This window comes from Chlamydomonas reinhardtii, chromosome 6 (assembly GCF_000002595.2).
Source record: "Chlamydomonas reinhardtii strain CC-503 cw92 mt+ chromosome 6, whole genome shotgun sequence".
In the NCBI taxonomy this organism is placed as follows: Eukaryota; Viridiplantae; Chlorophyta; class Chlorophyceae; order Chlamydomonadales; family Chlamydomonadaceae; genus Chlamydomonas; species Chlamydomonas reinhardtii.
In genome coordinates this window covers 6,440,520-6,468,063 of record NC_057009.1, presented here as the reverse complement: position 1 = coordinate 6,468,063, position 27,544 = coordinate 6,440,520, and the positions used below count along the sequence as shown (strand labels likewise).

The 27,544-nt window shown below is 64.2% G+C and overlaps 6 protein-coding genes across 6 annotated transcripts in view; 1 reads left to right on the top strand and 5 right to left on the bottom strand.

Annotated features, from left to right (window-relative positions):
- Window positions 1-2,137, bottom strand: part of CHLRE_06g292900v5 (uncharacterized protein) — a 6,902-nt gene extending 4,765 nt beyond the window's left edge. Inside the window, exons 1-3 of the mRNA XM_043063452.1 lie at window positions 1,872-2,137; window positions 839-1,723; window positions 99-323 (exon numbers count right to left, since the gene is read on the bottom strand). Of these exons, the coding sequence (XP_042924158.1) occupies window positions 99-323; window positions 839-1,636 (1,023 nt within the window). The 5' untranslated portion in view covers window positions 1,637-1,723; window positions 1,872-2,137. The remainder of the gene's footprint in view (window positions 1-98; window positions 324-838; window positions 1,724-1,871) is intronic.
- A 698-nt stretch (window positions 2,138-2,835) lies between these two features.
- On the bottom strand, window positions 2,836-7,717 carry CHLRE_06g292850v5 (uncharacterized protein). The gene is made up of 7 exons (XM_043063451.1): window positions 6,200-7,717; window positions 5,754-6,070; window positions 5,425-5,641; window positions 5,126-5,250; window positions 4,806-4,934; window positions 3,746-4,486; window positions 2,836-3,471 (listed from the first exon to the last, which is right to left on the bottom strand). Exons 1-7 carry the CDS (start codon window positions 7,302-7,304, stop codon window positions 3,283-3,285), a joined length of 2,823 nt encoding a protein of 940 aa, XP_042924157.1. The 5' UTR covers window positions 7,305-7,717; the 3' UTR covers window positions 2,836-3,282.
- A 185-nt stretch (window positions 7,718-7,902) lies between these two features.
- CHLRE_06g292800v5 (uncharacterized protein) lies at window positions 7,903-10,089 on the top strand. Its single transcript, XM_001701525.2, has 5 exons — window positions 7,903-8,184; window positions 8,261-8,334; window positions 8,484-8,561; window positions 8,703-8,772; window positions 9,069-10,089. The coding sequence occupies exons 1-5, from the start codon at window positions 8,040-8,042 to the stop codon at window positions 9,167-9,169; spliced, it is 468 nt and encodes a 155-aa protein (XP_001701577.1). The 5' UTR covers window positions 7,903-8,039; the 3' UTR covers window positions 9,170-10,089.
- Window positions 10,090-10,115: 26 nt separating this feature from the next.
- Window positions 10,116-15,417, bottom strand: CHLRE_06g292750v5 (uncharacterized protein). Its single transcript, XM_043063450.1, has 7 exons — window positions 15,034-15,417; window positions 14,400-14,794; window positions 13,879-14,013; window positions 12,708-12,905; window positions 12,284-12,471; window positions 11,787-11,945; window positions 10,116-11,572 (listed from the first exon to the last, which is right to left on the bottom strand). Exons 1-7 carry the CDS (start codon window positions 15,078-15,080, stop codon window positions 11,417-11,419), a joined length of 1,278 nt encoding a protein of 425 aa, XP_042924156.1. The 5' UTR covers window positions 15,081-15,417; the 3' UTR covers window positions 10,116-11,416.
- A 488-nt stretch (window positions 15,418-15,905) lies between these two features.
- Window positions 15,906-20,494, bottom strand: CHLRE_06g292700v5 (uncharacterized protein). The gene is made up of 10 exons (XM_001701553.2): window positions 20,111-20,494; window positions 19,899-19,994; window positions 19,610-19,627; window positions 19,333-19,446; window positions 18,794-18,967; window positions 18,367-18,510; window positions 17,850-18,002; window positions 17,404-17,493; window positions 17,145-17,203; window positions 15,906-16,967 (listed from the first exon to the last, which is right to left on the bottom strand). Exons 1-10 carry the CDS (start codon window positions 20,231-20,233, stop codon window positions 16,820-16,822), a joined length of 1,119 nt encoding a protein of 372 aa, XP_001701605.1. The 5' UTR covers window positions 20,234-20,494; the 3' UTR covers window positions 15,906-16,819.
- Window positions 20,495-20,565: 71 nt separating this feature from the next.
- On the bottom strand, window positions 20,566-27,447 carry CHLRE_06g292650v5 (uncharacterized protein). Its single transcript, XM_043063449.1, has 8 exons — window positions 26,994-27,447; window positions 25,617-26,776; window positions 25,281-25,421; window positions 24,931-25,067; window positions 24,497-24,755; window positions 23,687-24,306; window positions 23,327-23,546; window positions 20,566-23,037 (listed from the first exon to the last, which is right to left on the bottom strand). The coding sequence occupies exons 2-8, from the start codon at window positions 26,757-26,759 to the stop codon at window positions 21,277-21,279; spliced, it is 4,281 nt and encodes a 1,426-aa protein (XP_042924155.1). The 5' UTR covers window positions 26,760-26,776; window positions 26,994-27,447; the 3' UTR covers window positions 20,566-21,276.
- Between the last annotated feature and the right edge of the window lie 97 nt (window positions 27,448-27,544).

Here is a 27,544-nt window from a genome sequence, read left to right as displayed (position 1 = left end):
CCCTCCCCTCCCCTCCCCTCCCCTCCCCTCCCCTCCCCTCCCTCCCCTCCCCTCCCCTCCCCTCCCCTCCCCTCCCCTCCCCTCCCCTCCCCTCCCACCTTGTCCACGGCCCGCTGCAGCGCTGCGTTGCTGATGTCGTCCAGCGTGGCGTCCTGCCGCCCCGTCAGGCGCGGCAGCAGCACGGGCATGTGCATCACGGCCGACACGGGGCCGGCGTAGGTGCGGCACATGGCCTTGAGCTGCCACTTGCGGTTCCAGGACAGCTGTGTGGTGATGGTCAGCGGCGAGGAGGCGGCCTTGGCGCTCCACCACATGCCCACCACCTGCGGGAGGCCGGGGTTGGGTTGGGGCGGGGCGGGGAGGGGCGGGGCGGGGCGGGGCGGGGCGGGGCGGGGAGGGGTGGCGTGGGCTGGGGGGGAGAGGATTGGTGGCGTGGGCGGGGGGGGAGGAGAAGGCGGGGCGTGGGCGTGGGCGTGGACGGGGTGGTGTGGGCGGGGAAGGTGCGGTGAGGAGCGGTGCGGCGTGTGATGTGGTGTGTGGGGCACCAGAGGACTGCGCAGACGTGCGGTGTGGGTTGCTGGTGCAGGCGCGAAGGTGAGGGGCCTGGCAGGCGTCTCTGGAGGGCAAGCCGGACGGAACGACGACAGGCGGCGTGGCTGGCAGCATAGCGGCGAAGACCGGGCTTGGCTGAGTGTGGCGCAACTTGGCTCACATGAGCCGGGCAGACATCAAGGTTAGGAGGCACCGCAGATAGTGGTACCCTTGGCTTTGCGTGGCACGAACTGGGTTGAGGCCCCACCCGCCCCCGACCCATCCCTCTGCAACCCCCCATCCCCACCTTGAGGTAGGGCGGCTCGTCCGCCATGGCCGCACTCCAGTACGTGCCATTGTGGTTGGGCTGGTTCGAGTTGAGACACCCGACCAGCTCCTCGGCCGTCCCCTGCGCCTCGTACGCCGGCATGCCGCTGCGGCTGCCGTTGCTGTCGCTGTGGATGACTCGCCCGCCGTGCCCATTGCTGCCGTCCGGCCCGGCCCCGGCCTCTGCTGCGCCCATATCGCCGCTGCCGCTGCTGGTGCCGCCTGAGCGCGTAACAACGTGTCCTATCCGTGGCGTGACCGACTTGAGGAATGCGAGCGGCAGCTCCAGCTTCAGCTTGTCTACGGCCTTGGCAGCAACCGCCCGCGGCCCCGGTGGTTGCAGCAGAGGTAACGGCCCCGGCCCGGCTAACAAGAGGAGCAGCAGCAGCAGCGGCGCGAGGCGAGTGAGCGAGGGCGAGCTGAGGGTAGCTGCAAGGGTTCTACACCGAGTTGGGGTGGCGTGACCCCGGTGGTGGCACGCGTGCTGCCCACACGCGCGCCCGCCAGGCTGGGCTTCCATCTGTCGGTCAGCCGCAAAGCAACGGTCCGACGAAGAGGCTTGGGAGCTGCTCCCAGGCCCTAGGCAGCTGTGGAAAGCACGTCTGCCGTCGCAGCCGCCTCTCAATACCGGCTCCCGTGCCGAGGGGCCGTCGAGCTGCGACTGGGCGAGACAGGACGTGCCCGCAGCTGTCGCGTCCACGCGGGGTACCGAGCGCGGCGCCCGCCTGGCCACGTCCGCCGAGCTAGCCGTGCAATTCTTTGAACTTCGAGGGGCCATCGTAAAACCCGTCAGCGCACCACGACTAGGCCTAGAGCCCAGTCTTGATTGGAGCGAAGAGGATTCCAACTCTAGACACCGCGATACCTGTGTCAGGTAACATATACACGATCAGTATATGTGGATGTACCATTAACCGGGCAAAATGCGACGAGGACACTGTGAGGAAGTGGCAGGCAGGAGAAGCAGCGTGCCACCTGCGCCGAAGCAGCTCAAGTGCACTATGCATGCATACCTTGGCTATGGGCGCTACGCTACTTCATCCTTTCCCCATCAGCAGGTTCAGCGAGCCTGTTGCAGCATTGCGCTCTCTGTCGCCCTAACGCCGAGCCAGGGTTATAGCCAGCGGTCGCACGACGTATACTACCTATGGTATTTGGATTGTTTCCTAGCTTGGTGTGTGTGGAAGGTAGAGAGGTAAGTTAGGGCAGTATCTGATTCGTCCTGATTCTCGTGCCAAGTTGCCGTGTTGCCAGTGGCAGTCTATGCGCTTTGATCAAGCATGTAAGAGTGCTTGTGTGAAGGCAGCGCGTAGTCACCAGTGCACTCACCGGCTGTTACTGGGGTTGGTGCCGTTCAGTGCCGCTTCATCCGCGGCCGCATTGCCGCATTGGTCGGCGCCCTCGCTTCGATTACTGCCCAATTCAAGACTAACGCCGTTTCGTGATTGAACGCAGATGCGTATTGCATCGACTTTCAGGCGCCCAAGGACTTTTTAGGGTACACTCTTTTCATGCACCTGCGTGCCAGCGGGGTGCCGACCTTGGTGTCGACGCGCCGGTAACGCGCGCCGTCGAAGCGCGGTTTCGCCTCAGGGCGCTATAGATAGGCAAGGAGCGAGGCACATCACGGGGAGTTTCCATGGCACGCTTGGTGCTCTTTGGAAAAGGTAAATCGATTACGTACGACAAATGCCGAGGAGTCCGCAAGGGGAGGTCTGGCCGTCAGGGAGGCTCAGACTGGCTCACTCAGCACGCAAGGAGCTATGAAGTGTGCAGTTGTACACACAGCTATCCATTGACGTTCAGAGCCCAGCAATGTCAGTGTGTATACCGTATGGTTGCGACGTTGCGTGCGCGGTGGAAAGAGATGACCGCAGGGCTCACACTGCGGCCCCCACGCCCCACCCCTGCCGTGCGTCACACCTGCTCCCGCTCCCAGACAGGGTGTTGCCATTTGTCATTGCGCAGAGCGGTGCGGAGAATCTGTGAAACTCCAGCTCCTTACAACTTGCGTCACAACCGTGGGCACAATGATCGCTTTGTGCGACCAACGGTGATGCCGCCCCACTCCTTGCCCCACTCCGCTGAACCTGGCACACAACCTGCACCATATCTGCGGTGACGAGCATTACGCAAGTACGCACGGCGCCGAAAGAGACAGCCGAACACTGCTACAACTGCACTCAGCCTCCTGCATACTCATCTTGGTGCTGTTGCCCCCAGGCCACCCCCGCTCTGCCTAAAATGTTAGTCCTTTTGTTTTTGTCAATCCGCGCTTGCAGCCGTCACCTGCGCATCAGAGTCACGTCCTGACCGCACACGCCCTGTCCTGGCGGCACACGCCCTGTCCTGGCGACACACGCACTGTCCTGGCGGCACACGCCACGCCCCCTGCCTCACCGCAGCGCACCCAGAGCACCCTGCTCACGCGCGCACCGCCTGCCCTGGCACACCCGCGCCCGGCGCCCCCGCTGCTGCCACCGCTCCGGCCCCCGGCGCCGGCGCCTTGGAGCCCAGCAGCCTCTTGAACATGACGTTGTCCGCCAGCGCCGCCTGCACGTCCTTCACCATGGTGCGCAACGTCAGGCGCGTGGCGGCGGGCGTGCGGCCCTCCTGCGCAGGGGCGGCGAGGTGACGGTGTGGTGAGTAATGACGGGAATGCAGGGGACCAGACTGATCATTCCAAGTGCTGCGCCCTGCGCCGTGCGCAGCGCATGCAAGCGCCCCTTCCGCTCTCCCCCGCATGCCGCAGCCGTCGGCTGCGCGGCCATGCCCAGGAACCCACCATACGCCCGCTCTCCCCTCTCCTCTCCTCTCCTCTCCGCTCCTTTCCTTTCCTTTCCTTTCATTTCCTTTCATTTCCTTTCCTCCCCTTCCCGCCGCGCACCTGCACTTTGAGCAGGCCGTCGCAGTCCAGCCCCGGCAGCGCGTCCGTGCGCAGCGCGCTCTCCGACATGGCGGGGATGTCCAGCTGGCGGCACATGGCGCTGTAGGCCGCGTACACGTCAGGCAGCGCCAGAGCCAGGCCCGCGTCACCCGCCAGAATGGAGCGGCTGGCGGGCGTGCGGGACGGCGGCGTCGCGCCGCCCGGCCCCGTCACGCCGCGAACGCGGCCGCCGGCTGTGGAGGGCGTGGCGCCGCCTCCGGCGCCGACGCCCTTGCCGCCCTTGGTGGGCGTGGGCCCGGCGGGCTGCGGCGCCTCGCCGAAGCAGGCGCCCGGGTTGGCGGCGCCCGCGGCCGGCCCCGGCTGCTGGTTGCCGATCTCGCGGAACGCCACTGCGTCCATGAACTTGGCCCGGGAGCCCGTGAACACCGCGCCGCCGGGCTGGAAGCCACCGCCGCCGGCGCCGCAGGCGCCACCGGCCCCGCCGGGGCCGGGGATAACGACGGCGGCTGCGCCGCCGCTCTCCGCGGCGGCGCGCGCGCCCACTGCGGTGGCTAGTGCCAGCAGCACCAGCTGCTGCTGCGGCGGCAGGCCCTTGATCTTGGCCACCGCGGCGGAGGCGCCGCTGCCGGCGCTGATGCGCTGGAGCGCGGTGTGAAGCTCGCGGATGCCTACCGAGGGACGCGGGTTGGCGGGGTTGGCGCGGTTGTGGTCCAGCAGCACGTCCAGCGCGGTGCGGCAGGCCTGCGCATGAGCGGGGAGGAAGGGGCGGGGCGTGGGATGGCGAGTGGGAGGGGTTGTAGATACCAGCCCAAACTAAACCAAACCCCATGCAATAGAGCGAGGAGGAGAGCGTGGTCGATGCTTGACAACGGAGTGGCACGCGACAATGGTCCCCATAGTCCCCAGGGGGTTGGGAGGCGCGAGATGAGCACGGGCTGGGAGGTGAGACGCAAGTGTGCTGATGCAGGGACGGCGATAGTGTGTTTGGACCCCCAAGCCAGGCCCCTCGCTCCTTCCCAAGCGGCGCTCCGCCCCTCGGCAGGCAGCCCACACCCCGCACCTTGAGCGCCTGGCGCAGGTCGCCGCTGCTGCTGCTGACGGACTTTGCCACCATGTCCAGCGCGCCGTCCTCAAACAGCCGCCGGCCACCCGGGTGCGCGCCCAGCTGCGCCTGCAGGATGGCCAACACCTGCGGCCCAGCGGGGGCAACATATCCCGCAGAACCCATCCGGTCAGCCGCGGAGCAACGCTGCAAGCTCACGTGCTCATACACGCCGACACGTACGGAGCACCGGGGCGCAACACGCACATGCAGTAGAGCCTGACTGGCTCGCAACACAAGCTGTGCGGGTGCGGCGCAAAGCCCGCAGCCCGGCGCACCTGCGGCCGGCTGTATGCGGTGAAGACCATGTGGCGGGGCGCCAGGCCGCGCGAGCGCAGCAGCGGCATCATGCGTTCCGTGAGGTCCAGGCTGTTAGCCACCGCCAGCAGCACCAGCGACACGCCTGCGCGCGCGTGCCCAAACACCAAACAAGCCGCGGAACGTAAGTATCCGCGCGGCGTGAGCACACAAGCACGACCAGCCGCGACGCCGCGCATTGCACAGTCCAGTAAACAAGGCTCCGCTGTCTGGACTCTCCAGCCAACAGCAATAGTGACGCAAGCATGGATGCTCTTACCGGGTGCGGAGGGCAGCTGGAACAGGCGCGCCAGGTCCTCGCCGCCGTCACGCCGCCGGAGCAGCCGGTCCACCTCATCCAGAACCACCACGAACACACGGCGCCGGGGGCCGGCAGCACCAGCAGCAGTCACCTCCGCAGGCTCGTCCGCGGCCTTACTGCCGCCGCGACCGCGCTTGGTTCCCGCTTTGGCGCCCTTGCCCTTGGCCGCCGCCGCCTGCAGGAGCGGTGCGAACACACGCAATGGGGAGTTGGGTTACGGCACGCGAGTGCCTGGCAGCGCGCTCCGCAACAAGTGTACACAGAGAACAAGAAATCGCGATGCGCACCTTGCCGGCAGCACCGACTGCTCCGGACCGCACGACGCTCAGCCGTGTCAGGCTCGACACCAGCGCCTCGTACGCCGCCGCCGCATCGGCCGCCGCGCCGCCGCCGCTCGGCGCTGGCGCCGAAGAGGCGGGTGCAGACGCCGCGTCGCCGCCGCCAGCGGCTGCGCGGCTGAGCTCGTCGTTGAGGCGGTTGCAGAGGGCCACGGGGTCGTCAAGCGTCATGCAGTTGACGGTGGCGGCGCAGAAGGTCGCGGCGGCGCCGCCCAGGGCGGGCAGCGCAGCCAGCAGCCGCGTGACGGTGTAGGTCTTGCCCGTGCCTGGTGATGTCAGAGAAGGGAAAAAGAAAACAGGTGTTGCGGGTCAGCAGGCCAGGCGTTGCTGCAGTGTAAATCGGCAGCGTGTGTCGTAGCGGGGGCACGCGCTTGGCACGCCGGTCGAGCCCCTACCTGGGAGCCCGCTGATGTAGACGGCCGTGCCACGGCCCGAGGTGCAGCACTGGTTCACCAGGCCGCATAGCTCCTTGAACTGCACCGCACGGCCGGCGGGCTCCGCGCCCGAGGTGCTGGCGCCGTTGCCGGCAGTGCCCGCGGCAGGTGCGGTCGCGGCGCTGGCGCTGTTGGAGTCAGGCGCGGCGCCGGCCGCTGCGGCGCTACTGAGCAGGGTGCCGGCCAGGGCGCCGGTCTGCAGCAGCCGCCGCACCTGCGCGACGGTCTGTTCCAGGGTCGTTCCGGCTGTGGGTGCTGCCACGGTGTCTGCCGCAGGTGCGGCCACTGCTGCCGTCGATGCCGGGTCAGCTGCAGAGGTGGCCGCTACAGCCGGCGCTGGCTTGGGGCTAGCAGCCTTGGCCGCTGCAGCGGCCGCAGCCGCAGCGGCGGTGGCTACCAGCGGCCGGCGCGGTGAGGCCGGCGGGCTGCGCAGCAGCTGCGACGCTAGCAGAGGCCGCGCGGTCGCTCGCGAGGGGCTACCGACCAGCACCGGCGACACAGTCGCCGGCATGGTGGCGGCAGCCGCGGTGGCGCCGATGCCGGCTGCTACAGAGGCAGTGCTGCTGTCGTGCGGCTGCAGCTGGTGCGAGGCGTCAGCCGGGCCGGCGCCGGGAGCTCCGTTGGCGGCCGTGGAGGGCGCATCGGTCGTGCCGTTGGCGCTGTCGCTGGAGGTGGCGGCCGGGGCCGAGTCTTTAACTGGGGCCAGCGGAGAGCGCCTGGGCGACGTGAGCCGCAGCACCTCCTCGGCGCCTGCAAGCACGGCGGCGGCGGCCGCGGCGACGGCCGGCTTGGGCGTCCGGCCTCCCTTCTTCGCGCGCTTGGCCGCAGGCTCATCGATCTCCTCCTGCTCGGTGCTTGCATTGCCGGGCGTCAGCGCTGGTGCCCCAACCACACCCTGCTCCGCGGGCACCGACTTCCGCGGCCGGCCACGTGGCCGCTTCGCGGGCTGCTCTTGTTGCTGGGGCTCCTCAAATGCCACGGCCGGCTGCTGCTTTGCAGCCGACGCGGAGCTGTGCCCTCGTTTGCTCACTGTCGCTGCTATAGTTACTGTGGCGTCCACAGCCATGACGTCGCCGTGCTCTTCCGCGGCAACAGCGACCTCTGGCTCAGCTGCTCGCGCCTTGGACGCAGCTGCACGCCCGCCTCTTGCTATTGCCGGCGTTTGCACAGGCGCTGCGACCTGGGCCCCATTTGCGGCCGCAGCTGCACTGGCACGTCGAGTCAATGTCATCAGTACTGACGCTGCCAAGACTCGCGCGAGGCGCTTGTTAGAAGAAAGGGCTGCGACGGTTCACGTAAATGCTGCCCTACGTCTGCCCTACGTGCCTTGCACCTGAGTGCTTGTGTTTATCTGAAGATGTCAAGGTCTCAGACGTTGTCCCCGGCGTGTGTCACTGGTGTTGGCTCTGCGCGCTTGCTTTGAAAACTGAAAATGGCACTCGGCTACCGCTGCCCGGTCTGCTACGTGGGGACAGTCTGTCAGGGGATGAATGTATATGGTGAGGTATACAAAGGTAAATGGCATTCAAGGTCTGCAACGCTGCCTACAGGCCCGCTGTCCATTTTCGCTGGATTTCGAGTTCCCGGGCTCATGCGCGGATGCGCCCCAAATCATGGCCATCAGGTCATTCCACCAGCTTCCACATAAGCTGTGCCACCAATTATATAACTTACAAGCTGGACACTTCTAGGGCAGAAGAGCGAGCCTCAGAACTCCAATTTCAAGACGTGAGAAGCACTGTGAGCCACTGTGATAGTATTCAAACCATCCTTGGCGCTGCATTTGGCGAGGAAGTAGAGGATGAAGGGCAGCCAGCTCTCCTCATCGGCGAAGCGCATTCAGAAGGAGCTCGCAGAGATTAGCTTGGACCCGCCCTGCAACTGCTCGGCTGGGCCAAAGGGTGACAACCTATATGAGTGGGTGTCAACGATTGTGGGACCATCAGGTGAGGACAAGGTCGCAGCTGAAGAACCCTTGGGTTGCGCGGCTGTGCTGAGCCTGCTGCTCCCACTTGAGTGCAGGATGCCCCTACTCGGGAGGCGTTTTCTTCCTAGACATCACCTTCCCGCACGACTATCCGTTCAAGCCACCGAAGGTTAGAGCTCTGGCTGGGGCCCCAGCTGTCGGCATTCGCGCTGCTTTGTGAGGCAATCGCCTTGAACCCTTCTCGCAGACGTACGGGATGATAACGTTTGTGTACTAACCTAGCGCGTTTGGGCTCGCGGGTGTCACGCCGACGCGCAGATTGTCTTCCGCACGCGCATCTACCACTGCAACGTGAACAGCCAAGGGCAGATTTGCCTGGACATCCTCAAAGACCAGGTGCGCGATGCTGGATGGCGCAAAAGGGGGAGGTCTGGCACGAGGCCTGCCAGGCCCACTCGCTTCGCTTGGGCCTGCACCCAACCCAACGGAGGAGCTGACCCTCTCCCCTCCTCGCCTTTGTATACTTCTTCTACGCAGTGGAGCCCGGCGCTGACCATCTCTAAAGTGCTGCTGTCCATCTGCTCACTGCTCACGGACTGCAACCCCAGTAAGGAACACGTTACGAGCGCGTGTAGCACCAACTGGGATATGTGTGGCAGGTTGTTCTAGGCTAGTTGTTGTAAGGCAAAGTCAATGGCGGGTGTCCAGCCGCAGCTGGCCATCACGCAGCACGAATCATGCGTTGTTGGGAGCGTGGAAGTGCAGCGCTGCCACAGGGGCTGCAGTGCTGCGCCGTATTGGCACCAATCACTTCCCGCGCCCGACGCACATGCGGCTGCGTTGCATGCCTCCCCACTCACGGTTCATCCGCACCCTCCTCCCTACCTTTCTGCGCTGCTGCAGAGGACCCGCTGGTGGGCTCCATCGCTAAGCAGTACATGGAGGACCGCGAGCTTCACGACAAGACGGCCGCGGAGTGGACCAAGCGCTACGCGCAGGGCTAAAGGCCCGACCGCAACAGCAGCAATGGCTGCGGAGCTGTAGCAGCCAAAGGAGCTGTAGCAGCTGTGGTGCAGCGTAGAGGCCATGCGGGCGCGCAGCTCGGCGCGCCCGGTCTCGTGCGAAAGCTGCCATCGCGCTTCCCACCCGCACACGGGGGTGGAGGGCTGGGCTGAGTAGGGTATGGCGGCAGGGATAGTTCGCAATGGGAGATTTGGCGCTGGCCCATGCGCGCCACGCTTGTATGCACACCAGCATTTATGCTTAGGAGTCACGTCTGACTGCAGCAGGAGTTGGTCGCGCGATGGCAGCAGGGGCTTTCACGCGGCAACTGGGAGATGGCGTGCACGTTGCAGTTTTCCGCTGTGCAGCGTCCCAACCGTTTCGCGTGTTGTACTATTAGGATTGCGGTGCGTGAATCCTTGCAGGAGTACATGTAGTTAGGTCAATGCGGACGGTCGATGCGGAGTGCCATGGCATTGGCCAGCAGGCCGCGTTGGCATGGTGTGTGATGGGACAGGGTTTAGGCAGGTTGGCGAGGTCCCGTAGGGTGCAGCTGACGCCCATACCCCAAGCAGACGGCAAGCCAGTTGCAGCGGCAGAGCAGAAGTGCATGGCTGGCCGCGTTGGCATGGTGGTGAGCATATCGCTTCACATGCGGCAGAGCGAGTCAGCCCACACCCTTATTTGACGGCTGAGAGCGGTCGTCGGCACCACCGTGTACGTGAGCTGGTGCTAGGCGTGGCAGGTCTAGGTCAGGTCTATCTGGCATTCAGCCCTTCAAGGGACGCCTATACTGTTGTTAGCTGGCCGCCTCTGTTGATTGTGGGTGATGAGTTGTATGTTTGCTAGGCATTGCAGGCAGCAACAGTCACCCCATGCTCACCCAGAGATGAAACGCGTATAATTTAATACACAAGGGATGCACAACACACCGCGCCGTACAACCACGAAGAACAGGGTGACCCCTCGAGACCCCGTTGCAGAGGGTATCGTGCGTGGGGCGGTCCCACAGGACCAGCAGCATGACCGGGTCTTGCACAGGAGTGCCCAGCGCCCGTAAGCATGCAGTGAACGCAATCAGCGGATGGATGCAGTGATGCGGTCAGGTGCATTGGCGGCGGAGGGAGCGGACAAGGGTGTGCCTGTTGATGGGTAACACGGGTTTGAGCAATGCAACGCGTCGCATCAGCGAGGGGCGGGCGCCGGGCGGGTTGGGGTGTTGCTTGTCCTGGCTTGTCAAGTTTCCCAGTCCGTGGAACCATGATGGGCATGAGGACGCAGCTTAGGGCCATGGGACCCAAGGCGCAGTGAGGCCGCATCTACCCCTGAAGGCCTGAACCTCCAAGGCTCCAGCTCAAACCCCACCCCTCCCTGCCTGCTGCTGTCAGTGGTGGGCTTCACTGTGCTGCATAGCTCGTGCTCTCGCCCTGGCCCCTGGGCATGGCCTTGCGCCCCTGCCCTTCGTGTCCAAGGCACAATGAAGCTGTAGTCACGACATGGGCACGAGGCACGGCAGCACCCTTCCATCACTGGTGCCTTACCCTGGCACCGGTTCCATGGGATTAGACATGGCTGAGCACCTCCGCTGCGCACGTCGCCGTTGTGTGCACAAGTCCGCAAATCCCCACCAAAAGTGACGCCACCCAAATTTGCGGACTTGTCTTCAGGGGACGTAACACTTTCACATGCCATCCTGGCACGCCATCCTGGTACCAAGGCAAAAGGATGCAGTGCTCGCATCTTCCATCTACACTGTAGAAATCTGCCCCAAATCCGCCGAAGGCGGAGAAAAAAATTTGGGTTTGGGTGCCACGCATCTACGCAGCCTAGACGGTTTTGGCCGGTTTTGGCGCAAAAATGGGGGAAGCGTAGACGTTTTGGGGGGCTTGGGGGCTTAAGTGTAGATGCCGCGGTCAGGGTCATCTACGCATGTGTAGATGCCGGGTGCCTGAGGGCATCTACAAGATACGAGCACTGAAAGGATGTCGAAGGACACTGGCCGGAGCTCCATGGTCGCCCTCACTAATACCTAGCAGTAAATGGGCGTGTGTGCTATAACCAGTATGCCGAGAACGCCATACATCATCCATACATCAGTCCCGTTATCCTGCTTCGTGCGAGGTCACGGCTACCGTGACACACTCCCACGCGCACATCCGAAAGCGTTACGTTATTATACTTACGACCGATTCATAAACGAGTTGGCAGTAGCTATGGGAATTGCTTCCACAGCAAGCCTGATTCTTCGCTTAGAGAATGGCGACGCCGTGAGGTTGGAACTTGCCCTGGGCTCCCATCAAAGTCTTGAAGTCGATCACGGACTTGCCCGGGTTCGGGACCACAAACTTGGAGGCCTTGTCGTTCAGGAAGAACATGCGCACCGTCCTGTCACCTGGCAGGCGAACCTGTTTTGTGGTTGGGAATGCAGCAGGAGAAGGGGGATGAGCACGGGGGGTTGAGGCAGCAGGTGTTGGGACAAGAGGTTATGGACAACTGCTTCCGACGTAGCCCCGCACACACTGGTGTGCCTTGCCATCACGGTAATACGTCCTCCGTCTGCCGCTGAAGCACTATACAACAGCACAGTAGACAACGTTCCTAAACACACACGCCACGCACCAGGCCGTTCAGCAAGGTCTCATCCAGGAAGTAGGTGGCGACGGCGCCGAAGGACTCATCCTCGCTCAGGCGGACCACGTGGGCGCCGGCGCCGGTGGGGAACTGCAGGATGTCCAGCAGCTTGGGCTGCTTGGGGTTGGTGGTGTCCAGCAGCTGGACCTGTGTGTACACGTGCGTGTATGTGTGTGTGTGTGTGTGTGTGTGTGTGTGTGTGTGTGTGTGTGTGTGTGTGTGCGTGTCACCACGGTTTCCAGTTGCGAGCGAGTGTCCCGCACAGCAAGCAACCAGGGGCTCAAGCACATCAGTCAAGAGATCGCAAGTTCAGTCGGTGTGTGTGCGAGGTGCTAGATTCATGGGCGGCATAGAAACGGCAATGTGCAGTGCGCGCGCACATGTGATGACAGCGCCGCAATGCAATGTAATCCGGGTAGCGCGCACCATTGGACAGCCACTCACACCCATACCCACACGCACATGCGCACCAGCACCAGTCGCACCTGGTTGCGGACGTAGGACGACACCAGCAGGCGGGTGCCCGACCGGAAGGAGTAGATAATGCAGCCGGCGCTGCTGCGGTCGGTGCTGCCAAACAGCGAATCCCAAGCCACCACCGGCGTGTGCGGCGCCGAGCCCGCGCTGTCGAGGTAGTAGACGTTACCGTTGCCGCCACCGAAGTAGAACGCACCTGCGCGAGACGTACGAGACAGGCAGACACCGCGGGCTCCGGGTCAGGAAAGGCCTACCCACAGCTGTGATAATATGTTGACAGGTAGGGAGGACCGCTGATCTTCTAGATCTTCTCTGCCGATGACTCCTACACTGTTGACCAGATGCATGCACCCTTCCAGCCATGTTGCGCGCGCACACATGCCTGCACGCGTGGAGCGAGTGCGGTACCACGCGCAGCACTCGCTCGCTCACCGGTCTCGGCGATGGGGACGGCGTCCATGGGCCCGTTCACGCCCAGCGCCGAGGCATCGATGGTCTCGCTGATGCTCATATCGCTCATGTCCCACAGGCGCACGGTTGTCCGTGTGACCGCTGATGACGAGAGCGTGGACGCAGGCTCGATGAAATCCACTGTCAGCATGGCCTTCTTGGTCCAGCTCACGGCAATGCCTGCATGCACGCGCGCACACACACACACACACATACATACAGCACACACACTGTAAGTGATTCCGGTGTTTGGGTATGCCGGCTTTGTTCTTTTATCAACACACACGCGGGCATGCTGCAGTGGACAGCAGGGGACGGGGCAGGGGGCGGGTTCGTTTCTGTGGTGGTTGAGTTGTTATTGGTAGGCAGGCGTTTGTGCGTGTGACGGCCGGCACGGCAGCTCACAGCGCTGCTCCGATACCCAAGTCACATAGGAATACCGGAGAACAGGCACAACACATTGCAAGTGTACACAGCTATAGCAGCTTGCAAGTTATTTGACATGGTCAGGATGCGACATGTGGATATGTAAATTGCGACATACGACATTGCGACATAATGCACATACCGCCCAAACGCATCCAAACCCGCCAAACATATTGTGCATGCATTCAATATGCCTCTGGTAAGCGTGGAACGCCGTGGCACACAACAAAACGTGTCTCGGTTGCCACGGTGGTGGTGGAGGGTGCGGCCAGTGGGAGGAGCTTGTGGCTACGCTAGCGCAATACACCGCCGCAAAGCTGGGAGATGTTACTTAAATGAGCTCCAGGACGCGTAGCTATGCAAATGTGGGCGAGTCTTGGTATGTCGCAATGTTGTATGTCGCATTTCACATGTCGACATGTCGCAACCTGACCATGTCAAATAATGTGCACACAGCCATAGATTTATGGCACTACTGCGGTACTGCCTAGCGCTATGCCGCCGGTGGTAGGCGAGTCGTGGCGCAACGGCACGCTTGGCACGTATGTGGTGGAGCCAGCCAGCCAGCAGCCACACGCGCTCACGCGTCCCGCCGCCACCACAATAACCACCGCACATACGAAGAATGCACGCTCTCAGCCGTCCGCTGCTGCTGCTGTTGCCATCTACTGCTGCTGCAACAAGCCGCAAGCACGCAAGCACGCAACAAAGACACAAGAGTGCATACCGTGCGGGTTGAAGCCAGTCAGGCCATCCACGTTGGTCGGGTACTCGCCCAACAGGTTGAAGTTCTTGTCGTACTTGACCACACGGCCCGGCGAGCCACCGGTGGAGGAGCCCATCATGGTCGCCAGGAAGCCGCCTATGTGTTTTGGGGCGGGGGGGGGGATGAGCGAGGGCATGAGGCATGCAGGGGGGGCGCCAGCAGGCCGCGTCTGTACGTGAGGCCTTTACTGACGATCCTTGACTAAGGAAGCGTGTGCGCACAATGCCAGACAAGGCTGTCAGAGCCAGCAGGCGGCACAGGAGGGAACCCTTCAGTAGCGCAAAATGAATTCGAGTCAAACAAAGCTGGTTGTGCTGGTAGTGGCCTGGTGTGGCAGATAGAAAGGGTCAGCGGGAAGTCTGACTTGCAGATTGGGCAGCCCCGTAATATCCATGCATCCTGACACGACACGCTGGAAGTCTGCAACTTAGTTGCGCACTCATGCAGCGCTGGGGCGTGGGCTGACTAAACTAGGCACTCACCATCAGGGGTAGTGATGAACTCGTCAGCGAAGGCGCTGTACTGGGGCTGTTGCACCTTGGCCGCGTCAACCATCTTGGGGACGCGAGGGTTGCTGATGTCAAAGAATACGACACTGGGGCCGGAGACGAGGGGGGAGAGGAGGCCGCCGCAGCCCAGGACCTTCTTGTCCAGAGAGACGCGGCAATGGTGGGGCTCGATGCCGGCGTACGGTGTGGCAACGATGTTCACGACCTGCCCATACTCGGTGCCGGCCAGGGAGATGACGAACAAGCTGTCCTTGCCGCCCAGGGATTTGTCTTGGGGGCCCGCCCAAACGTACAGGTACTGTGCGTTCGTGGACAGGTTGTCAAGGAGCGAGCGCCGGGCCAGGGCCGGGTGCGCTACGAGGGCGCAGCTGCGGGGACGAGCAGGAAGGACAGGGGAAGGGCAACCTCGTCAATACCATATGGGTCATGTCGCTGGCGCCTTTGAGCAATGATGACAATCGCCTCGCCTATTATCATGTTGCATTGCGTTGTGGTTGAGGTCCATGTATGCCGACGGCGCGGCGCGGTCTCCCCGCAACATCGTGCCGCAGCAGCCCCATTTGGGGCAACCCAAATAACAAAGTGATCTATACGCCTTACAGCTCACCATACAGCGCCGATGAGCAAGGCGACGTGGGTGTGAATCCCCTTCATGTTGCACTACGTCGGGTGAGCTTGACGGCTCCCTTACGCAAAATGCAGGCTGTTCTCCTGTTGGAGGTAAGCGTCGATCGGGGTGCGTCGTGTTTGGCTCCTTTTGAGAGCTGTTCGAATGTCAACATTGAATTGAGCCGGATACCGTATTGAGCCAGCAAGCAGCAGCAGCACGCGACAGCAGCCCATTGAAGGAAATATAGACATGTACAGCTCCTATTTATGCTCCTAGCCTAGAGAGCAACTGAGCTTTTGAACCCACCTGAGCGTGTTCCAGCGATGCCCGGCGGCTTACTTCCGAAGGCAAGCAGGTAGGCGATAGCGGTGTCTGTCACGCGACAGTATTGCTATGGCGTGATGGGTTCCAGGCTTGCACTTTATACCTTGGTGCATGGGCACCAGCTCTGCAGCAGGGACCAACCGTCCGGTTCGTAGGTCGTCTGAAATCGCATCTGCCGCCCAACCGCCGTGCCGCTCAACCGCCGCCGGGCGCCACCGTGCCATGTTCCCGCTACGACACAGGCACAATATGCATCTTTCCTGCATGTCTACTGCCGTGGAGACCTCGGGCGACCGGGAAATGCATTGTTTTGCCGATCGATTGAGGCTTCTGCTGGCCGAGCAGTTTTCGGGCAGGAACTGTGCTTCCGGCGCTTCTCCGATACGTACAAGCAAAATTCTACAAGTGTGCACGTAAGCACGTTAACTGTTTCGGCACGGTGTTTTCGCTCCGGGGGGGGGACGAACTAAACCTCCAGACCAAAACCTCCCGACCCCCCCGGACCGACGGCCGCCCCCCCCCCCCCACACACACACACACACCACCGTTTACCCCCCTAAAACTACCCTCAATACCCCTTAGTTCTTAGCCAGGTCGGTGTCAATCGACTGCTCTCGGCGAGCTCTACAAATGCATACCCCCAATCCAGCTGGAGGCACATCTTGACTGGCGGCCATGCCACACACGTCCATGTGCCCATGGCCAACCACCGACCCTTCTGTCGGATTACCGGGGCATGCGCTTGAAGTTGAAATCCTCACATCAAGCTCATCCTTTGTAAAACATTCGCCCTATTGCTATCGTGGCGGAGAGATGGATGTCTTGTTCGTGGGGCGGGGCATGACTGACGGGCTGAACCGCTGCGATAGTGGTGTTGATTATCGGCAAGATTGAATGGTCCACTATTGCGTCAAGCTCCCAATGAACCGAGTTGCAACGGCGGGCGGCAATAAAGGACAAACATGGGGACACTCCGGCACCCAATCCCAGCTTCGTGTGCCTTGCACAGTGCAAAAAGCGGCGGAAATTCGCCGGACGCATGACACTTTCAATCAATGCCCTAATGCCGGCCCTGTTGACCCCAACCCACAGCAGTAATGACACCTGATGCAAGCCCAGGCGCCGCCTCCCCTCCTACCTGATGTTCAGGTCCTCAGCTCCCCGCCCGCCTCGTCTATCTACCCGGCCACACGAGCCGCGTGCCTCCGAAACCCCCATCAACCAACCACGTACGGTAACCCTGGCCTGGGCAACCCAGCCAGCACACCGCACCACATTACGGTACGTACCAAGGCAGCCGCGCGCATGCAACACATGCATCCCGATCCCGCCTCAAGAGGGCAAGTCGGTAAGCCGCACCCCCACATCCGCATCTCCCTCGCAGCTCGTCCCCAACTCCTCCACGCTCCTCCACCTTCGCCCGGACCGCGGCCGCCGCAGAGCTCCACTGGCAGCCCCATTACCGGCCCGGCGCAGCGCCGCCGTTGCCCGCTGGCCGCCCCGCCGCCGCCGGCTTGCACCCCGCTCCCGCATGCCCCATCTCGTCGTCGATGGCCGCATCCAGGTCCTCATAGTTCTCGTCGTCGCCGCCCGTGGCGAACGCGTACCTGTGAGAGTAGTGGTGGCGATGGCGGTGATGCTGTGGAGTAAGGTTGGGTTGCGAGAGGAGAGGGCGGAGGAGGGACGTGCGCGCGGCGTGGCAGCGTGCACGCGGCACTGTCACTGTCCAGCCGCAACGCGGGACCCAAGCAAGACACGTGAGGACCGGACGACCGCAATCTCACTTTGACATTGGTGCGGGGATGGCGGCGGACGCCAGCACCTTCTTGATGTCCTCCTCACTCTGTGACGAGCAGCACGGGTGGACAGACAGACAGACAGACGGACAGACGCGTGAGTCAGAGAGGGCTGCACTGATATCACATGCAAGGACTCTGCTTCCTCCTTCCCTTGTCTTGCAGCCACCAGTCAGGAAGGCACAGTGCGGCCAATACAGGCGAGTGCCGCTTGGTGCCGCTGCCACCCCCGTGCCGCCCTCCGCACCTGCACGCCTGTGTAGTCCGTGTGCGCCAGGAAGTTGTCGTTCATGGCGAGTGCGTCCGGCGGCAGGTTGGTCAGGAACCAGGGGTGTTGCTGCACGGCAGGAAGAAGGCGGGCACAGGGATTATTCAGCGGCAGCACGTGACATCCGACAGGTTGCGGCCGGGGAGGTGGCACGGACCGGCATCCCCCGCGCCCCGTAGTCCCTGCTCCACTGCGTCTGACGCCATCGCGGTGCCTGTTATCCCCTGCGCCGCCGCTCGCCCTCGCGGGCGCGTCCCGCCAACCCATGCCGTTGTTCGCCCCGTCTACCTTCCAGCCCCCATGCACGCACCCAACCCTTTACCCTTCGACCCAGCGCCTGCGTCGCCGGCCCTGAAAACCGCCGCCGCCGCCATGCCATGCCAGGCCGCCATCCATCCACCCCCTACACACGCCCATCCACCCACCTGGATCTGCGCCATGGTGAGGCGGTGTCGCGGGTCTCCCACCAGCAGCTTGCACAGCAGGTCGCGGCACTCGGGCGACACCTCCACGTCAGCGGGGATGCTCCACTCCATGCGCAGGATGCGCTGCATCATGCTGTCCATGCGCGCCTTGCCCTGCAGCACCCGGAGCGACAGGCGCGTCGCAGAGGTTGGGTGAGGTGTGGTGTGGTGGGTGTGGTGGGTTGGTGTCGCGCGGGTGCGTATGCGTCGCCTGCGCCCGGAGCAGCGTCAACCGGCAACCGGCAACCGGCAACGCTGCCCTGCGCGTCACCTGCTATCCGCGCCTCGGCGCCGAACCTCCCGCGCCCCGTCCCCTGCGCCTTTGAGTCGGCGCTGGCACAGCGCCCCCTGGTGCCCACCGCCCAGCACCCTTGCCATCTCCCCTCCCCCCTCTGCGACCGATGTATTCAGTCCGTCTCTCCTGGACGGCTCACGGCTAAGCCCCCTGACCCCTGCCGCAGCACCCACACGCCCCCACCTGCTGGTGCCTGCTCTGCGGGCTCTCGAAGGGGTAGGCTCCAAACAGCATCACGTACAGCATCACGCCGCAGGACCAGATGTCCGCCGCCTGGCCCGCGTACTGGTCCGTGGCGCGAATCACCTCCGGAGCCATGTAAGCCAACTGCAACGGCAAACGCAACAGGCACGGCCACAGCCGCAACACAGGCAGACAGGTACGGTAACGCAGTGCATCGCGCAGTGCATAGCGTAGGCATGTAGCCTAATTTGTCGGTGACTTCAGGCCCGGGCTGGCCCCGGTGACGCCGGCTATGCAAGAGCCTCCGTGCGCAAACGGTAAAGGCGTTGGGCTGGCGCAACCCACGCAGCAGTTATCGACCGCCGCCTCCCACCCCAGCGACACGCCGTGCCCCAGCCCCAGCCCCAGTCCGCGCCTGCGCACGCACCGTCCCGACTTTGCTCTTGGGCGCGGACATGAAGTGCGCCTTGCTGTACCCGAAGTCGCAGATTTTGAGCAGCGGCAGCGGCAGGCCCGGCACCATGGTCAGGAGAGTGTTCTCCAGTTTGATGTCGCGGTTCACCACGCCGCGCCGGTGGCAGTAGTCCAGACCGATGCAGAGCTGAGAGGCGGCGCGGCGGCATGGGATGGCGGGAAGGGAGGAGAGGGTGCGGGGGTAAGCAGGTAGGCAGGGCGTGCGGGGGTGGGATGAGTTGGGGGGACAGCTGGGGCTGGGGCTGTGTGCGCGCGGACGTACGCATGTGGGGTTGGTGCGAGTGGCGCGGCAGTCCGGCGCGGATGTGTTTGACAGACGTGTGCATACCTGGTGGCCGCGCCATGCAGACCTGCTACACCCGCAACGGTTCCAACGGCCGGCCACATTGCGACCGTACGTCCAACTGTGCACCCCACACAGCACACGCGCACGCAAACACGCTCCTGCTTACTTCTTCTCGTCCCTTCCCTCCTGCTCTCTGGCGAACATACCTGCTGGAAGAACCAGCGTGCCGCGGGCTCCTTGAGCCGCACCGCGCGCTGCACGTAGCCAAACAGGTTGCCGCCCGACGCGTACTCCATGCAGATGCAGATGTATTCTGGCGTCTGCAGCATTGAAGACAGTAACACGCACATGGTTTCAGTGGCATGGTAGGGTCTCATCACAACTTCTACGAGGGCGCATCAGGCAAGGCCAGCATGCAAGCGGCACCGGTCTCAAGCCCCGGCCCGACAGCCCCAAGCCCTGCCGCCAGCGGAGCGGTCTCACCAGGAACACCTCCTTGAACTGAAGAGAGCCAACATACGTATCAGGTCGTATAGAGAATAATGGAGGCAGACAAATGGGGGAAGGCAAAAGGAAATGTTGAGTAGGACGGTCTTCTGGTTGTGGAGGGGCCAACTGCGCGTGGGTTTGGGGCTACGCGGCAGCAACCCCTGGCCGTGCATGGCGGCCTGCCGTCCCTGCGCGGCCGCATTCTAGCCCTTCACCGACTACTGCTGCAATGCCGTGCCCCAGCAAGGCTCTTGCCCAGAAAGCAGCAATGCCCCTAACGCACCTCGATGACGTGCGGGTGCCGCAGCATGCGGTGGTTCAGGACCTCCGTCTCCACATATTTGTTTACCCGCTCCCCGCGTTCCAAGAATTTGATAGCCTGTGCACATGCAAAGAGCGGAGGCCTTAGCGCCCCGCGTTCTGCGGCTGCGGAATCTTGCGCACGAGTCCGACCAAACCCGTCGACGTCGCTCGGCATCATGCTGTGCGCCTCACCACTAGCTCGCCAGTTTGTAGGTTCTTGCAGAGGTGCACGAAGCCAAAGGAGCCCGAGCTAAGAGGCTGGACCTTTGCGTATCGGCCGTGGCCTTTCAAGGGGTCCGGAGCTGCTGCGTTCATTTAATATATGTTTCTAGGCGAGCAAAGTATTGATCGGCGGGTTAGCGGCCCTGTCAGGCACAGAAGTCTCAGACTCTCGAGAGCTCGTAAAGGCTGTCACTTGACAGAAGAATGAAGACAGTTCAAGTGATGCCAGCAATGCCAAGATAGCTCCACTTAGTTGATAAGTTTCGAGCTGGGCTTCTGCAAACTTCTGCGATTGCTGGGCACGTTTTAGAGCAGGGTCGCGGGTGCTGTATGGAGAGTAAGTGATCTATGGAGTACAGGCGTGGGCCAATTGACCGAAGCTTGCTTCTGTCAGGGCAAGCTTCCCGCACCTCCGATCCCGCGTCTCCATCGCGCAATGAGGCTCCAGTCTCCGCCAGGAAAGTCACAATCTGCCTACAAAGTTACAAACGTAAAACAAGCTGTGTTCCTCGGGGAGCAAGCGAGTTGCTGTTGGGGAAGTTGTTACGGCACGCACGGCGATAGTGGGCTGTAGTGGGCACGCCACGCACGGAACTAGGGCCTCAACCAAGGCCTCAACCCTCAGTATCCGTCCGTATCGCCACTTTCTGGGCGGGCATTCAACAGAAAGTTTCGTGGGGCGGGTTGCCACATCCTGGGCGCATTGGGTTTGTACGTGTCACTGAAACCCTTTGCACCGCCACATGCACCAGCCATTCCAGTATCATCAAGCTCAGCTGTCCTTCCTCCGCGCCCTGCCTATTAACGTGGGTGCAAGTCGCGCAACCCTGCGTACTGCGCTAGACCTTATCTCGCCCAGGCTGCTTCATGGCCTGTAGGACCCGCATACTCACTGCTCGATAGGTTATGCCCAATTCACCAACAACCAGAAGTGCGGCAGTCCTGCGTGCGCGATCAGCCTGCGGAACCTGCTGTTCTACGGGTATCTAAATGGGCGTCCGCAACTTGCGGGCCCGCCGCACTTGGGAACAGCCCCATCTTCTTCAGCCTATCATTCGTGCTAATGCGCTTCAGTTGCGCAAACTCGTGCTCAGCATCCAGGGCCCTCAACCGACAACCATGAAGCGGAAACGCGCTCACCGGCGTCGCATGCCGGGGCCGCCAGGCATGCCGTGCATGCCAGGGCCGCCCGGCCGTCCCATGCCGCCCATGCCACCCATTCCGCCCATGCCAGCCATTCCGCCCATGCCCACGCCTCCCCTGCCGGGGCCGCCGAAGGGGCCGTCGAAGTGGGCGCCCTGGCTCTGCTCCTGGCCGCCGCTGATGTGCAGGAAGCGGCAGTTGTCCCCGTTGCGGCAGCCGTTGGGCGTGTTGAAGTACACGCACATCTTGGCACCAGGGCCGGGCCCCTGACCGGGGCCTTGACCCGGGCCGGGACCACCCTGCACACCGCCGGCGCCGCCGCCACCCTGCTGCGGCCCGCCGCCCGGGCCGCCCCAACCGCCGGGGTGGCGCATGCCGGGGTGGCCTCCGGGTCCGCCCATCATGTGCGGGCCAGGGCCGCCCATGCCTGGCGGCCCGTCCTTGCGGGGCGGCGGGGGCGGCACCGCGGCGGTGCCGCCGCGGCCCATGCCTGCGCCACCCATGCCACCACCGCCCATGCCTGGCCCGCCCATGCCTGGCCCGCCCATGCCTGGTCCACCAGCACCCATGCCTCCAACGTGCGGGCCGACCATGCCCATGCCCATCTGGCCACGCATCATGCCACCCGGGCCGCCCGGGCCACCCCAGCCCATGTGCGGGCCCCCGCCGGGACCGCCGGGGCCGCCCATCATGGGTGGCCGGCCAGGGCCGCCCATGCCCATGTGCGGGTGCTGCTGCTGCATGCCGGCGTGCGGCCCATGCGGCCCCTGCGCCTGCTGTTGCTGCTGCTGCATGCCGGGGTGGCCGGGCATGCCACTATGACCACCGTGCGGCCCGCCCTGGTGCTGTCCTGCGCCCATGCCACCGCCTGGCTGCTGCGGGCCGGCACCCGGCATTCCTTGGCTCATACCCACGCCCGGCGGCCCTTGCCCCGGCGGCTGCCCGGTGCCCAGACCTGGCGCCCCCGCCTTAGCACCCATGCCGGGCTGCATGCCAGCTGCGCCAGGGCCGCCAGATTGCTGCCCTGGCACCGGCTGCCCCACACCCGCCGACCCCGGCGGACCGGGCTGCGTGAGCGTCGACTGCTGCTGCTGCTGCTGCTGCTGCTGAGGTTGCTGCTGCGGTGGTTGTGTGGATGCCTGCTGCGGGGGCGTCAGCGCCTGTTGGGAAGCCTGCTGCGCCGCTTGTGGCGGCTGCGACTGCGACAGCGTGCTGATTAGCGCCGGCAGCGACGCGATCAGGTCAGGCGGCAGCGTCAGCGTCGGAGCTTGTGAACCGCCTGCTGCCGCCCCGGGTGCCGCCACCACCGGCAGCCCCGCCGCTGCCGCCGCCGGCTGAGCGCCTGCAAGTCCTGCCGCGGCGCCGCCGAATAGCACCGGGGCTGGCGGCGCCTGCGGGGGCGGAGGTGGCAAGCCCGGCCCCCCCGCTGGGCCCTGCAGCGGCGCCCCGGCCGGCACATTGGCGGCGGCGCCGGGGGCGCCTGGTGGCTGCGGTATGATGGGCACGACCAACGGAATGTGCCGTACCCGGTATGGGTCATACTCGGGCTCGCGCGGGGCCTCGCCGGGCGACGGCGGCACCTGCGCGGGCGTGTAGTAGGTAACGCGCGGCGTGCGCCGGCGCGCCAGCTCCATCGCCGCGCGCTCAGCGCTCTCCTCTCCTAGGGCAGGCTGCTGCTGGTTCTGCACGACGGCCAGGTTCAGCAGCGGCGGCTCCGTCCACGGCACCGAGGCGCGCATGCCGTTCCAGCGCTCCTGTGGTTGCGGAGCGACCCAGTACAAAGCGACAGTAAGAGTAGGACGATATGGCGTGCAACATCGTCACGTGCCCTTGCAACACAGACGTGCCCCGCTTTGCTACCAGGTGTATGAGGAGGGACAGCCGCTAGCTGCGGATTCCCAGTTCACGTCAGCACCGGCAGTACCAAGTACGGCGGCATCGCGTGGAAGTACAGGAGAAGGCACACCCCAGGGCCCCCGGCCCGAGGCTCCTAGCCTGCTACTGCCGCTGCCGCCACCGCCACCACCCTCGGTCCGCACCCACCATCTCCAGCTGTCGCTCCTGCTCCTCCTGCTGGTGCTGCGCAATAAGAGCCATGCGCTCCGACGCGTGCTCGCGCCGCGCCGCCGACTGGAAGGCGGGGTGGTGCGGCGGCAGCAGCCCGGCGCCGCCCATCACGTCAGCGGCCGCTGCCGCCTCGTCCTCGGCCGTCAGCACCGCATCCGCGGACGCCAGCTGCGGCGGGTCCTCTTTCTTGAACAGCCTGCGGATCAGACGCACATCACATGCGGTTGGTCGGTGGATCGCTGGGTGACTCGGTTGTGTGCACGACGCCACATACAAGCACGCTGTTGGGGGATGCAAGCCTACTTCATTCGTGGGGACACGGACCGCAGCACTGACCTAAACGCTGCCAGCGCATCATCACTGGCCCAGCGCACGCTCTTGCGCTTCTCCTTGCGCGGGCCCGGCTCCGGCGACGGTGCACGGGCGCGCGCTGCCATGGCGCGCGCATGCGCGCTCTGCGGGCCGCCCGGCGCCACCGCTGCCGGCAGCGACGCAGCGGTACCCGTCCGCCCGCCCACGCCCGAGCCGAGCCCGCCCGCCACGGCGCCAAGCCGGGCGATTCCCGCTGTTGGGAGGCTGCCGTCGCGCAAACTGCCCAGCCGTACAGATGGCGCGCCCGGGCCGCCGGAGAGCGATCCCAGTCGCGGCAACGTCACAGGCTTTGGGATGGGAGTCGACGCCGGTGCCGGGCTGGCGTTGTTGCCCCCGGCTGCGCCCTCTGTCCCTGGCGACGCCGCGCCTTCACCTGGCTTTGGTGATTCTGGTCCAGCTGTGCCGTCACCGCCCGCCGCGCCGTCGCCACCTGCCGCGGCAACTTCGCCGCTGCCGGCGGGACTTAGCACGCCGGACGGCGACGCAGCGCCCTCACCGCCCTCGCCGGACGGTGCCCCGTCCGACGCCGCGGCCGCATGCCCTGCCTTGCCAAGAGATGGGTTTTCCAGCTTAACCGTGTGGACCTGCCAAGAGGAATGACAGCGATCCGTGTCAGTGCGCATGATCGGAAACATGAGACGAGAGCGCTCAATTGCAAGCTTTCGACACCTCTCCACCAGTCGTGGATCCTCACTAGCGTACCACAGTGCTGTCGTTGCAACATAGCCAATGCTACCGTGCCTACTCCGATTGCTCCCTGCGCGCACCACGCACCTTGCCACGCCCCGCCACGAAGCTGGTCAGACCGCCGGGCTTGTGCCCCGAGCCACCCGCCTCCTTGCCCGAGCCGCCGGCAGCGTCCTTGCCCGCCGCCATGAACAGCTCATCATCCATCACGTGCAGCGTGCTGGTGGCGGCGGCGGCGGCGCCGCCTTCAGAGGCTGCCTTGCCGCCTGCTGCAGCCGACCCGGCGGCGCCCGCGTCTCCCTTCTTCGCCCGCTTGTTTGGCCCATCTTGTGAGGCGGCGTCAGCTCTACACAGAGGATGGAGGGGCGCAACCGTTAGGCGGGGTGTCGGTTTGTCGGAAGAGGTCGTCTCCATAGCAGTCCAGTTGCCAGCGCCGGCTGCCATGTGCCGTCAGAACCACATGGCCCTGGGAGGATGCACGAGCCACGCCTAGTCAGGCGCTGCACGCTGGAGTCACCCACCTGGACGACTTGCCGCCCTGCCGCGTTTCGCCAGCACGCCCCACCGAGCGGTCCACCACGCCCTTCCACAGGTCCACCAGCTCCGCCGCCGCCTTGCGCACGCCCCCGTCCGTGTGCTTGCGCAGCTTGCCCACCGTCTGCGAGAGGAATGCGGCGAGGTATGCAAGTTATGCCTGGCTGGTGAAAGGCCCTCAACGTTGCGCCTGGCATAAGCACTGAGCCCACCCAACCTCAGAAACGCCCAGCGCGCCAGCCTGGCAACGCTACCTACGCGACGGTTACGTCAGCCCACTGCCAGTGTCCCACCCTTCAATGTCCCATCACTCAGTGCCCCATCACTGGCACCGCACCTGGCCGATGCTGCTGGCTTTCAGCGCCTGCAGATCCACAGGCAGCATCTTGAGACAGCCGATGACGGTGATGAGCGCCGACAGCTTGGCCTCGTCCCGGAATTGGACCACCCACTTCTCCAACGAGCGTAGCCCCGAGCCCTGAAAAATGAAGGCGAGGCCACACACGCGCAGCGGCGGCGGACAAGCAAGGAGCACGTCAAGAATACGGCACGGCCCTCACAAGAATCTGTTGCAGAGTGCGATGCGCCGGACACGGCATGGGTGATGTCCAGAACACTACAATGTACGTAACCAGAGCAGCGCAGCATCCTCGAGGCAACGGCAGGCGCGCACCTGCACGAGTGTGCGCAGCACCTCCTGGCTGGACTGCTGCAGCACCGTCAGCAGCGTCAGCCGCCCGCCCAGGCGACCCTCGCCGTCCACCAGCGCGCCCAGCCGACTCGCATAGGCGGCGTTGGACACGCCGCCGGTCGGCGAGATGATCTGGGTCAGCTCCTTGCCTAGCACGTCCTGGACCACTAGAGACGCCGGCTGATCCGCTGTTGCTGATGCAGGAGTACCGCCGGGGCCCTCAGCCGCCGTGGCAGCGGCGCTTTGCGACGCTGCTGTCCCTGCGGCGCCAACAGGGCCATTGCTGGCGTCGCCGACGAGTTCTGGCGTCTGCTCAGCGCTGTTGCTATCGGCCGGCGCGCCGCGCGCTGTGCCGCCGTCCGCCTCCTGCATCTGCACGTCGCCCTGCACGACCTGCTGCTGCTGCTGCTGCGGCTGATCTTGCAACCGCTGTTCCTCCTGTTCATGCAACGTTGGAGACGCCTGTTGAAGCCGCGCTTCCAAGGAGTCGACGGGCGGCAACGCGTGCCCCGGGCCCCACTCAGGTTCTGGCGGTATCTCCTTTGCGTCTATGGAGCCCTCTCGCAGTCCGTTCGCTTCTGCTGCCGATGCTGCCGCCTCGGAGGCTGCTGCTTGCCCGTGCTCAGCGCGGAATACGTATTCTGCTGCGGTTGCCGTCGTTGCGCCATCCGTGCCTGCGTCCTGATCAGGCGCAGGCCGCTTTCTTGACCCGCTGCTCCCGACGGCATGCTCGTCGCCCACGTGTGCATGCCCGACGCCGCCGTTGCCTTCTGTGCCTGCCACCATCAAGGATGCCGGGTCTGAATCCGGCAAGGCTCCCGGCTGGCTACTGTGACAGGGGCCTGCGGGTACACTGTCCTGCCGGTCTTGCCACGCCGCCCAGTCGGTCATGGGCGGGTCGGGGGGGTCCACGCCAGTGCCCTGGGCTTGGAGCGACGTTGCCGCAGGCGGGCGTGAGCCCGTCACCTCCGTCTCCCCGTTCCGTGGCTCGGTGTTTCCGCCGTCTGTTAGCGGGAAGCTGCACGCGCCGCGCGCCGGCACGTCAGCGAGCGCGAGGCCGCCGTGGAACGGAGGGCCACTGGGCTGCAGGCTCACAGGCGGGTGGCTAAGAGAAGCCAGGTCCATAGCACGGCCGCCGAGCCCTGCGTGGAAAAGTTGCAGGGCAGGAATAAGGGAACGCAAAGGCGCAAAGGCGCAACGAGGAGGCCTTGGCGCGGGGTCTCTGTTTGGGCCATCCTGGCTATGCAGCGTCGGGCACGCGCCCACGAGCCACTCGCCCTCACGCTTTCATCAACAGCAACCGTGCGCTCACAATCCCAAGCAAGGAGCCAATACGCCAGAGAGCGGCAGCCAACCTACCCTCCTTGTGCGCTGCGCGCACGCCAAACGCTTCGATACCTCCTCCTAGATTTGCCTTCTTCTTGGACAGAGATTGCCGCCAGCCATGCTATTAATCGGCTGCTGTGGGGGAGCTGTGCAACACGGTTGGCATCCGGGCCGCCCTGAGCCCACGAGTTTCGTGAATGCCAAGCAAGCACTTCCTTATGTTTTGCAAATGACGCTCGTATGGCGAGGACAGGACCGGTGTGCACAGCGGCAATTGTGCCGCCCCGGCTTTTCCCCTGTGGCTGTGTCCCACCGCAATATAGACTGCGCGTACGTTGCTGACCAGCAAACTGGATGACGAAGCGGCGCAGCGATCAAGAACGCGGCAAACCTGGTCACCAGTTTTAGGGATCTTGGCACATAGCTTCTTATGGACCTGGAGCCCTGTCTATAAACTTGAATCTAGCCTCAAATGCAACAGCGGTTGCATACTGTCTCTCTGTGCAAAGTTGGGAGCAACTCGGCAAAAGTTAGGTGCATGCCCCCATGCATTTGCCGCCCAGACATGTTCAAGCCTACGAATC

Coding starts and splice junctions, on each gene's coding strand:
- CHLRE_06g292750v5 (XM_043063450.1), bottom strand. CDS start 15,080: ATGAAGGGGATTCACACCCACGTCGCCTTGCTCATCGGCGCTGTATG. Junction 14,014..14,399: donor GTTCATCACTACCCCTGATG/GTGAGTGCCTAG, acceptor CAAAACACATAG/GCGGCTTCCTGGCGACCATG. Junction 12,472..12,707: donor CGTCCCCATCGCCGAGACCG/GTGAGCGAGCGA, acceptor CGTCTCGCGCAG/GTGCGTTCTACTTCGGTGGC.
- CHLRE_06g292650v5 (XM_043063449.1), bottom strand. CDS start 26,759: ATGGACCTGGCTTCTCTTAGCCACCCGCCTGTGAGCCTGCAGCCCAGT. Junction 25,422..25,616: donor TGCTGCGCACACTCGTGCAG/GTGCGCGCCTGC, acceptor TTCATTTTTCAG/GGCTCGGGGCTACGCTCGTT. Junction 23,038..23,326: donor AGGAGCGACAGCTGGAGATG/GTGGGTGCGGAC, acceptor CCGCAACCACAG/GAGCGCTGGAACGGCATGCG.
- CHLRE_06g292850v5 (XM_043063451.1), bottom strand. CDS start 7,304: ATGGCTGTGGACGCCACAGTAACTATAGCAGCGACAGTGAGCAAACGA. Junction 4,935..5,125: donor CCGCATACAGCCGGCCGCAG/GTGCGCCGGGCT, acceptor GCTGGGCCGCAG/GTGTTGGCCATCCTGCAGGC. Junction 4,487..4,805: donor ACCTGCGCCAGGCGCTCAAG/GTGCGGGGTGTG, acceptor GCTCATGCGCAG/GCCTGCCGCACCGCGCTGGA.
- CHLRE_06g292700v5 (XM_001701553.2), bottom strand. CDS start 20,233: ATGAACGCAGCAGCTCCGGACCCCTTGAAAGGCCACGGCCGATACGCA. Junction 19,995..20,110: donor TACAAACTGGCGAGCTAGTG/GTGAGGCGCACA, acceptor GCATGTGCACAG/GCTATCAAATTCTTGGAACG. Junction 18,511..18,793: donor CCAAGAGCAAAGTCGGGACG/GTGCGTGCGCAG, acceptor TTGCCGTTGCAG/TTGGCTTACATGGCTCCGGA.
- CHLRE_06g292800v5 (XM_001701525.2), top strand. CDS start 8,040: ATGAAGGGCAGCCAGCTCTCCTCATCGGCGAAGCGCATTCAGAAGGAG. Junction 8,185..8,260: donor AACGATTGTGGGACCATCAG/GTGAGGACAAGG, acceptor ACTTGAGTGCAG/GATGCCCCTACTCGGGAGGC. Junction 8,562..8,702: donor TGGACATCCTCAAAGACCAG/GTGCGCGATGCT, acceptor TCTTCTACGCAG/TGGAGCCCGGCGCTGACCAT.